The 10928-nt window shown below is 32.1% G+C and overlaps 4 protein-coding genes across 4 annotated transcripts; 2 read left to right on the top strand and 2 right to left on the bottom strand.

The window, feature by feature from the left end:
* Window positions 1–29: 29 nt before the first annotated feature.
* On the top strand, window positions 30–1075 carry TVAGG3_0581120 (uncharacterized protein; the record flags this gene model as incomplete). Its single annotated transcript, XM_001579628.1, has 1 exon — window positions 146–796. One exon carries the CDS (start codon window positions 146–148, stop codon window positions 794–796), a length of 651 nt encoding a protein of 216 aa, XP_001579678.1.
* Window positions 1076–1297: 222 nt separating this feature from the next.
* Window positions 1298–3323, bottom strand: TVAGG3_0581110 (ankyrin repeat and SOCS box-containing protein 4 family; the record flags this gene model as incomplete). The annotated part of the gene is made up of 1 exon (XM_001579627.1): window positions 1389–3323. The coding sequence occupies one exon, from the start codon at window positions 3321–3323 to the stop codon at window positions 1389–1391; it is 1935 nt and encodes a 644-aa protein (XP_001579677.1).
* A 485-nt stretch (window positions 3324–3808) lies between these two features.
* On the top strand, window positions 3809–4600 carry TVAGG3_0581100 (GEO07735P1-related-related family; the record flags this gene model as incomplete). Its single annotated transcript, XM_001579626.2, has 1 exon — window positions 3815–4240. The coding sequence occupies one exon, from the start codon at window positions 3815–3817 to the stop codon at window positions 4238–4240; it is 426 nt and encodes a 141-aa protein (XP_001579676.1).
* Window positions 4601–4658: 58 nt separating this feature from the next.
* TVAGG3_0581090 (guanylate cyclase protein) lies at window positions 4659–9639 on the bottom strand (the record flags this gene model as incomplete). Its single annotated transcript, XM_001579625.1, has 1 exon — window positions 5002–9639. The coding sequence occupies one exon, from the start codon at window positions 9637–9639 to the stop codon at window positions 5002–5004; it is 4638 nt and encodes a 1545-aa protein (XP_001579675.1).
* Between the last annotated feature and the right edge of the window lie 1289 nt (window positions 9640–10928).

Genomic DNA, 10928 nt, shown 5'->3' with positions numbered 1-10928 from the left:
TTATTACAGGTTTATATTGACTCCATCTATTAACATATGACAATATTACAAAAAATAATACTAATGAGATGTTTGAAATAATGAGAAAGAGCTATTGTTTCATGGAATCTGAGTTAAATTCAATTTTGTCACTTTTCTCATAAAAATGGATAACTATCAAAATCAGCAGAGTTATGGACGAAAAGAACAATACAATATCCAAGATGAGCGCGTCGGTAATATTGGTCCAATGGATACTGCAATGCTTCAAGCTTGGTTTGATTCTGGTTTGGTCGATGGAAACGCTTTAGCGCTTGAAGTAGGTTCAATTCAATCAAAGCCTGTATCACAAATATTATCTGAAAAGCCAATTCAAGGAGCACCTCCTTCAGATTGGTTTTTATGGACTGATAACAAAAGTCCGTTTAACAATATGGTTAACAAGGTAAATAAATCATTTATAACTCGCCAAAGCTTATCTGAGCATAAAACGAATCCAACTCCAATTACCGGACTTCAAGATTTTGAACAATTCATGGAAGGTCCAATTCCTAAAGACCAAGCCCCAATGTTTATATCTAGAATTAACAAACTCGCTCAGCCTTTCGTTATTTGGGTTTTCAAGACATTTAGAGATTTAGGTTCAACAGCAAACGATGATGAAATTCTAAAACTTATATTGAATTCAGATCCGAAAACATCTCGTAAGTTCTTCTATCAAAAATTACCAAGTGAACAGTTCGCATCAAAATTCTTCTCAATGTACGCACAATGGCGCCTTTACGTCCCAGTATACATTGATCAGACAAGTAACTAATATTATATTAGCTTTAATTTACTAGATTGAATCATATTTTGATTTAATTTCTTTTGCCGCTTCGTGCTGATAAAATGAAGGCACTACGTCAGGAATATAACACTTACAGGTATTGGAATTTCAATTAGTATCAGAAATTTCTATTTTTTTATGACTTAATTTTTGAATCTTTCCGAACAAATCATTATGAGTTATCTCAATGTTGTATGAGTCAGAAATAGTTTATCTGCACTTAGGCATATCTTGTTATTTAAACAAATTTATTATTATAACCAAAAACTCCCTTTTTTAACAATGTCTTTAATATTTTGCGAATTCTAGCTTTTATAAAAGTTAAAAATCTAAAAGTTTGAATAATCGCAAAAGATTATTTTTATCATCAATGAATTTAGTTGCGCATTCAAGTCAATACATCATATTTTGAAAATTCATTATAAATATTTAGCATTAAACAGTATATTTTATTAAATACATGATAATTTCTATTGTTATTCGTTTAAAGTAGTTTGCTCTGACTTTACAAAATCTAGATAGCAAAAAGCATTTTTTTCAAAGCCACTAATGTAACTAGCACTCATTTAAACTCGTCCTCTTACCAATATTGGCCTCCACTATATTTGTCATTTTTATTCTGTGAATGATAGTCGACATTGTCTTCACCACTCCAATATGCATAATAAAAAGGTGTTTGTCCATAGATATCTTTTTCACTTACAATTGCACCATGTAAAAGCAGAATCTCAGCTATTTCTTTGTTATTTTCCATTGATGCATGATGAAGAGCTGTTCTTCCTTTTTTATCTTTTATATTGGCATTGGCACCGTGTGAAAGAAGTAATTCAACTATTTCTTTCTGATTTCTCCACGCGGCAATAATAAGAGCGGTGTAACCATAATAGTCTTTTTCATCAATTTTTGCACCATATGAAAGAAGAACTTCAATTGCTTCTTTATTATTACGGCTGGTTGCATGATGAAGAGCTGTGCTTCCATTGTTATCTTTTATATTGGCATTGGCACCGTGTGAAAGAAGTAATTCAACTATTTCTTTCTGATTTCTCCACGCGGCAATAATAAGAGCAGTTTCTCCGTAATAGTCTTTTTCATCAATTTTTGCACCATATGAAAGAAGAACTTCAATTGCTTCTTTATTATTACGGCTGGTTGCATGATGAAGAGCTGTGCTTCCATTGTTATCTTTCTCATTGATATGTGATCGGTAAAAAATAAGCTGTTCAATCACTTCTTTAGCGTTATTATATGCTGCTTTGTGGAGAGGAATTTGACCTTCATCATCCGTTTCATTGACATTTGCACCGTGTGAAATAAGCAGTTTGATTATTTCTTTACTATTTCTCGCTGCTGCAATATGAAGAGCGGTTTCTCTATCATAATCTTTCTCATTGACATTTGCATTATATGAAAGAAGTAATTCAACAACTTCTTTCCTATTTCTCCATGTGGCATTATGAAGAGCTGTGTAACCGTATTTGTTTTTTGCATCGACATTTGTTATTTTTGAAAGTATTAATTCAATTAGTTTTAAGCTCTTATCCTCTGCTGCTATATGAAGAACTGTATTTCCCTTTTGATCCTTCTCATCAATATTTGCCCCAAGTGAAAGGAAATACTCACAAAGAGAAGGTATATCAAAAACAATTGAAAAAGTAAAGCATTTGTTAATATCATTTGTTTGTTCAAAATAAACAAAAAAAGAATCAAGATTATTATATTTTCCACAATATGATAAATCGATCTCAATATTATATTCATTCATCAAGAATGTAACAAAGTCAATATTGTGTGAAATAATTGCGTATTCCATACTATTTTCATCTGGTTTTTGATATTTCAAACATTCAATTATTATCTCTGCATTTCCTCCTAAAAATGAAAAATTAATGCATGTTACAGTTATATATGCGTCAAACATTGTTCTTAAGTAATTAAAACAATTAACGGCTCCATGATAACAGCATAATTCGAGTAATGACAATCCTTTATAATAATGATTATGTTCTGGATATAATTTGCTTCGAAGCTTTTGATTTATATCAAATCCTTCTTTCATTGTGAAAGAGATGAACTCGTCTTTATCGTCATCCATAATTGCTTTGTAAATCGTATTTTCGGAATGAATTTTTAGATTTTCTGAATTAATATCTTCGAAATCATGAAATTTGTCTAATTGAATCCCGTATTCTTCATTAAATAGAAAGTTGGAGATAATTGGAATTTTTCTGACCTCTGTAATATGATAATCATCTGATATGTGTTTGGCAAGCATCAGATATGACTTTATGTAGCGATTATTATACGGAATGATACTCAAAATTTCTTTTATAATAATTTGAGGGAGATATTTCTTTGAATCAATCAATTCTGTTTTTATCATTTTGTAAATTGAGTTTAATTCTTCTTCATTGTTCGTTCTTAATTGAAATAACGCAATATATGACTCGATGTGGCATTTATAGATACTTCGCAGTTCTCTGTATTTATTTAGATGAAAATCTTGATCACTCATAAAAAATTTTTAAAAATAAAATATCCTGCAAATTACGAATTATTTGGAAGAGAGGAAATCCTTGCTATGCAAGTGGAAAACAATGAACATATAACTATGTGACAAGATTTATATAAATTAACGAAGGCATTCATTAACATTTTAAATGGGGAAAATGTTTTAAATATCTGTTGAAGAAAAAATAACTGTGTTGCGCATGTCAAAACAATGATCAGATAAAAATCCTAATTAAAATTATGAAATATGATGAAGTTCATAGAGTTGAAATGGCCCACTGATGATGTAAAAGCTAAACTCAATAATAAGCATTTAATATTTCTTTAGAATAACCATATTCTGGTGAAATTTGTCTTTTTTCAGCATTTTTATGTTATTGTTTAAACTAAAGAGCAAGTATATAATAATATTTCATGTTTATTTCATGATTTTATTTGATTGAAATCCAATTTTATACTGGTTTTTTTATATCACAAGTCAGAATCCGTTTGAAAATGCGTGAAACTCAACCTAATATCTTAGGCCTTTTCCTCGGACTTTTACTTCACGTCAGTAGTGGATGGTTAGCACTTATATTTATCATTAATATTCTTCTTTTCATTTATAAAGGCATAGAATTACCATATGCAGGTCCTTACTATCCAATGGATGTTATTCTTTATGTATGTTGGGGAATTATGTCATTAATCCGTACGAAAGTTGGTAATAGAGGTGTTAGACGTTTAGATGGTGTTGCACTCATCATGTTTGCAGTTGTTACACTGTTTTCAGGCATCGGAAGTTTATATTTCGCACTATTTCAGACATACGTATTAAGACTTGAATTCATTTTCAACATTTTTGCTTTAGCACTCGAAATTCTAGAATTTATCCTAGGTATCGGCTCAGCAATCATGTACATCGTAGCCCAAAAGGTCTAAGCGTACTTCATGTTTGAAATTATCAAATTTTGTTCTTTATCATACAAAATTCAGGTTAAAATATTGTTATATTATAATACTACAATATATTGTTACACCATTACTATTGTATTATTAAACTCTTTAAAATTAAACTAAATTACAGATCTTTTTTTTATTTTTCTAAAATATTCAAAAAAAAATCTAGTAATAAATATTGAATTGAGCAATGTGTTGGTAATAACATTGGAACTCAGTACTGTTTTCCATTTCCTGATTAGTAAATTATCAGTTTCTAACGTAATTATCTAGTTGATACTCTCAGAAAAGGTAAGGGAGTTGGAGACAGAATTCTGACTCCAAATCAATCGTACTGTTCTCTATCATCATCATCATATTTTGCCCTACACTATATTTCAATTCCATTCCACCAGTGATTAAAAAGACTTTATGGAATATCTTATCCACAATCGAACTGCTCAAAAAGAAGAAACCATCTCTTCTTGTGGCATAATGGCTGGTATAACTCAAGCGAGAAGTTCATTATGGAAATGTTTTGGAGGAATACATTTACGTAGGAAAGCATCGACGCCGGTAAACTATCGAATGAGGAGAAATTCATCACATCAGATGTAAAATGATTGTAAGTACACCCTTAAGAATGGCAGTCCAAATATTCTCTGTGTATATTAGCCATGTAAAAATGAAATAAAGAAGTAAATAAAAAATTTTAGCATGAAAAAATAAAAAATAAAAAGAAATATAAAAAGTAAAAAAAGAAATTATGGTGATACAAGGTATGTTACAACTGTACCATTCTTAATCTCGATCTGACCTCTTTCCTTAATCTTGAAATTACCGCCGTAAATCAGTTCATAGACAGCTCTAGATATGTGTACCTGCATTGGAACACCATGGTGCTCCATTTGTTGAGCCATGTTAATTGTTGGACCAAGGATTTCGAAAGTTGGTTTACCAGAGCCTAAAACACCAGCAACCAAAGGTCCACCCGTGTTAATACCAACTCTAATCTGTAGTGATTGTTTCGTTTCTTCATTCACAACACCTACAGCACCAATTGCTTCAATTCCGAATTCAACAATTTCCTTTGCATGAACAGCTGGTTGGTTTATCTCTGCGAAAATACCACCAGCAGCCATGTAGCAGTCACCGATGCATTTGATCTTAGTCATTGTCGGGAAACTTGCTACTTTTGCGTCAAATTCTTTATACAATCTGTTCAAAATTTCCATAACTCTGTTTGCAGGCAAACTTCCACACCAAGGTGTGAAAGACACGATATCCATGAATACAACACTCGCTGACTGTACAGAGAATGAGATGTTCTTCTCTCCTTGCTGTACTCTTCTAACTAATTTAGCTGGCAAAATACTTTCTAATAATTTGTCACTTTTTCCTCTTTCTTCATCGATCAAAGTATTATATCTTACATTTTGAGTTATATCCTTGAAAAGATAAGCGGTTACTTGGTTGAAAGACAAGGATTTCACTGAGAGATTGAACTTAGTGTTCGTTGTATCGACATAAGTAATCTCTTCTTCTTGAGGAGGTTGTTTTCTCAAGTTATAAATGGATCTTTCGAAAGCATCCAAACTCCAAAATTCTGACATTTTTGTGCCAATCAAATTCGGTTGTTGGAACATCCTTTGTCCTTGAGTATTTACTGATGAAATACATCCGGACTCATCAACAATAATAAGAGGATCAGGAAGCTGAACAAGAACTTCATCGAAGAATTGTTTGTTCAATAAAGTACTGTCACCTTTTATTGATTTAAAGTTTCCGCCCAAAACATTGACAATTAAAGGAATTTGAGTAATTGTCGATGGTGTGCAATGTAACAATAGTTTGAGGGCGAATCTCATGTACTGTTCTTCGATCTTGAAGTGGTAAATAACATATAATTCAACCAATAATTCCAAAACAAAAATAACATAAATAACAATTAATTTTGATGTTTCTGACTTCAAAAGTGAATCTTCAATGAAAGGAATGATTTCTGTGAATATTGGATGGAAGAACTTATCATAAAGGAACTCTGTTTCTATATCCCAAAGATTAGTTAACGTTGTTTCATTCGGGAAGAACAATTGGTGATTTTGTTCCATTGGTTGTGTCAATGACTCAATAATTGTTTCCACAGAATAATACAACATTTCTAAACTCAAACATTCATATGATTCTCTCATATTCTTTGGAACAACAATGTTTGATGTCGAACAATGGGATTTCTCGTTCAATTCAACAATGGCTTCATTAAATTCATTGAAAGGACGTGTAGAACCATCTTCTTTTCCATATCTAGCTTTGTGGAAATATGCAAGTGAACTGACCAATTGTGTGTTAATTTTTGTGATAATATCTTCACTTTTCTCGCCATGTATTGAATAACCAACGTTTTCAGAAGAAACGATTGAAAGCATCATCATCATTGAGCATTGGTAAGCGAAAGCACCCATCAAATTATCCATGTTTGGTGCTGAATCATGGATAGAAATAGACATTGTCATGAAGAGTTGATCAATGAAATAAATCATTAAAACAGCCAAAATAACTGATAAAACAGTGCAAGTAACCATTAAAATTGCATCACTGAATTTGGAACCACTAGAATCAGTTGCTGTAGCGAAAATCTTAAGCATGTTTTCTTCTTGTTTGTTGATTTTGCTGTCTTGCTCCGTATGACTTGCATTTTCACTTTGTTGCTCATCTTTCATCATCTTGAATGAATCACTGATACCACTGACAACGTTTTTAGGTAATGATGTCATGCATTTGTAAATTGTCAGTTTGTTGTTGTTTATGTGTTTGATTTCGACATACAAGAAAACAAACAACAAAACAGGTATCAATATATAACAAACTATTTGTAAAATCAACAAAATTTTCGTTATATATTCGTGATGATCATCCATGTAATTATTGATATCATTCAAACAAAGAGAAATCGCATCTGCAACAGGAACAGCGTTATATGTTGGAGTAACAATCTTAGGGTCTTCATAAATAGAAGTATTAAAAGCTTTGTCAGTTAAATGACTCAATTGTGTGACAATCTCCATGATGCCAACGGAAACTGATGTTAATTCTGTTTTGTTGGACGTTGTGTTCTTGAATTGCGTGAAATTCAAGAAATTGCCAAATAAATGATGTCTTGCTGAGTCCATGTCAACATTTCCTTGTGCAATTGCTCTCAAACCGTTCAAATCTTGTACAGTACTCGTTAGTTCATTCAACAAGTAGCTGAATTGCTGTGTCAAATTAAATGTTCCACCTAAAGATGACGGTCCGGCCAAACCGTTTGATTCAATTGGTTTGACAAGATCTAATTCAGTGTGAATGTAGTGAACACCGAAAGAAACAGTCATAAAGAGATAAGTTCTCAGCAAGGAAACACTCTGGAGATATGTCAATGGCTCGCTGTATGTCTTTGTCTTGGAAAAGATCAATACTGTGGCAGCAACAATCGGAAGAAGGAATAAAATGAAGATGATTAAAATCCTCTGAATTGTTGAATGGAATGTTGAAGGAATTCTTAAATTTTCTATTTGTCTTCTTAAAGCAATTGATTGTTCCATTGATGTAGCAGTTTTTTCATCATATTCTCCATCCATTTCCATGAAATTCGATTCGGAATCTGGGTTTTGTCCTTGGACTTGGTTTTCTCCAACTTCTAATTTTTGTGGCAAATTAGGGAAATAGTAAACACCTAATTCATGTGCGTGATCAGGTTTAACAGTGATACCACGCTGAAGGAGTTTCGATTTCTCAGCCCATTCATTGAATTTCTCGTGATCTGCAAGAACTTCCAACATAAATCTCGCATAACTTCTCGCAACAAATCTTGAGTTTGGATATTGTCTCATTATGTGGTTGTACTCGGCCAATGTGTCTTCAATGGAGTTGTATGTTAATGTGATGTATGTATCCATATCTCCTGTGTTTCCTTGTATAACGAGATCCCAAATATGTCTTAATTTGTTCTTGACAAGTTGAACTTTTTTGTTTAATCTGTTCAACTTCTTCTTTAACTCGGCAGAAATGTTGATTTCACGTGTCCTGATAATGGTAATGATCTCTTCTTGTATGTGTTTGCTTGTAGCACCTTTGATATGCAAACTCATCATTTGATGCTGTATCCAACCAATTTTCATTGTTTCTTCTGGATAAATTGTTGCAAATTTGGCGTAAAGAACCCAAATAAGGACATTATCCTGCCATGCATTGGTTGCATATGTGAAGATTGTACAGGAGATGCAGATCGGATGGGCATTTGCGAATCCTTGGACACAAATTTCGGAGAAATATCTTGGAGATTTGACACGCTCGAAAGCTTCTTGGCTTTCTTCTATCTCATCGAGTAATAAGAGGATTTTACGCCTTCTTGCATTCAAAATAAGGATAGAAACCACATACATAATACCCCATATTGCAAGAATGAGAATAATTACAACTTCTGTACCTTTAACGTTAAGTACTTCTAAGACGATGCATCCGATGCATAATAATGGTCCTGCCATTGATGTAGCGAAGATTAAACTTGAATGTAAGAATGAAATAAAGCCGCCATCAATGAATGGTATCATTATCGAAATAATATATCCGATACCAGCAACACCGAGAAGAACTAATCGAGGAATCTTCGTAAGACTTGTGCCTGTAGAGATTAATAACGTAACAACGTTTGTTAGAATAAAGATCATAAGCTGCGGTCTGCCAACAACTGATAGCAAAGATGTTGGATTGAATAGGATTGATGTCGATGTAATCGTAGCGATTAACCATGTATAAATTCCGAAGAAAATTAAAGTTAAACAAAGCAATGCAATACTGGCCTTATGATTAATCGATGATTTTCCCATGATCAATAAGCTTAGTTCTTCACCACCAAGCTGAAATGCGATTGGATGTAATAAATATCCAAATGTATTTAAGAAAACATATATGAAAATAGGAACCCAATCTGGTAATTTGGCGTTCTGTTTGTAATAAAATGCACAGTAAATTGTAAAAATGAAAAACAAACCTAATAAGCCAACGTAGACACCTAAAAATGGAATTGTGCAGCTCTCGCGGATAGATGGTGGAAAAATATGGAAGAAAACACTGAATAAAGAAACAATTGTCGATGACATTGAACCTGAGGACCAAAGTGTTTTATAGGAAACAAAGAACAAAGGTCCTACAAATTGAAGCAATCTAAAGATTGAAACAATTGTATGCATGATGAACATTGAAGGACATTGAATGTAGACATAAGATATTAATTGAAACAGTGAGTTACGTGTTTTTTTGTAAACAGACTGTTCAATCATACCAGCCCAGCGATTTGTAACGCTCATGCTAAGATTTGATGAAAAAGAAGTAGATCCACGTGAGTGATTAGTATTGTTTTCCATTGAGAAAAAATAAATTCAAAACATCTAAAAATTTAAAATTCATTTGAAAATCTCATAAGAAAGATGTCTACGTTAATAAGGGAAGTTCAGAAAACAGTTTCAAAATTTGAGAAGTGCTAAAATACGTTTTAAAAAAATAAATGCATTTGATATTTGATAACATGGTGATGAGTGTAAATTTTCATAAAATTGAATAGTACGATTTTTGAATAGATATTACGAGCGTTTAATAACATAATACTATACCAAGATAAATGGTGCAATTAAAAAATTGAAGGTGCATTGAAAAGTTAAAAATAATTTTGCAAATTACCTCAGATTTTTCAGAGGATTGAGTGGCAACTCAATCCTCTGAAATAGTCTGTGGTAATTTTTAGTCTCTACACTATTTCAATATAAGCTCCATTTTTAAACAGTTTTTAAAAATCGAGCATTGAAAAGTGTGATGAGACTGTGAGATTCCATTCGAGTGTAAATTGACCACATTTTTTAAATTCTTAAAAATTGAGCTAATGCAGTTTATTAGCACCAAATATACTTTTCAGAATGATATAAAAATTTGAATTATAGCGCATTCTCAAAATAACTCTTATGAGATAAATGATGGATCATGATTACAATTAATAGTGATTCATAATATCAAAGTTGTTTTAAATGACTGGCATATTCAAAATGGAATCCAAACGCAAAGTTCGTTGAAGTGAAATCTAATGGATTTCTAAAATATATTTTAACTCAGCTGTGATATCGTAGTGAAATATTGAAGGAAATTTATGGGCAAATAGTAAAATGAGTGTTGAAATCTGTTATTCTGATAGTTTTGTTATTCACGCAGCCAGAACTTGTATAATCAATTCTAAATCCAACTGGATAACCTGCCAGATGATAGTTCTGAGGTTATTTCTATGCAATTCTCTCTTATTCAATAACTCTTCTTCAACGTATAGCAAAATTACATTTTAAGATTACAACTTTATATGCTATTTGTGAAAGTTTGAAGTTTGAACGATTGAACTCAAAATTCTCTCAAATTTTGAATGTGTTGATCGGATCGTCAAAAATGGATCCTACCTAAATATTTCGTTCTTATCTAAATCCATTGCATTAATAGTTCAGCGGCTTAGAGTTCTATTCGATACATATTGTCTCTCATTTATGATATCAAAGTCTCATCGTAAGGATATGAAGTAATCATATCATAGCCCTAAATCAACGCCGTCGCACAAAGTCTAGATATAAGCAAAAATTACTGACTGTAATAGTGATAGGCTGACTCAAATAAAAATATT

The sequence above is a fragment of the Trichomonas vaginalis genome, chromosome II (genome assembly GCF_026262505.1).
Source record: "Trichomonas vaginalis G3 chromosome II, whole genome shotgun sequence".
In the NCBI taxonomy this organism is placed as follows: domain Eukaryota; phylum Parabasalia; order Trichomonadida; family Trichomonadidae; genus Trichomonas; species Trichomonas vaginalis.
The sequence above is the reverse complement of the archived record's forward strand: the minus strand, read 5'-3'. Positions and strand labels throughout refer to the sequence as shown.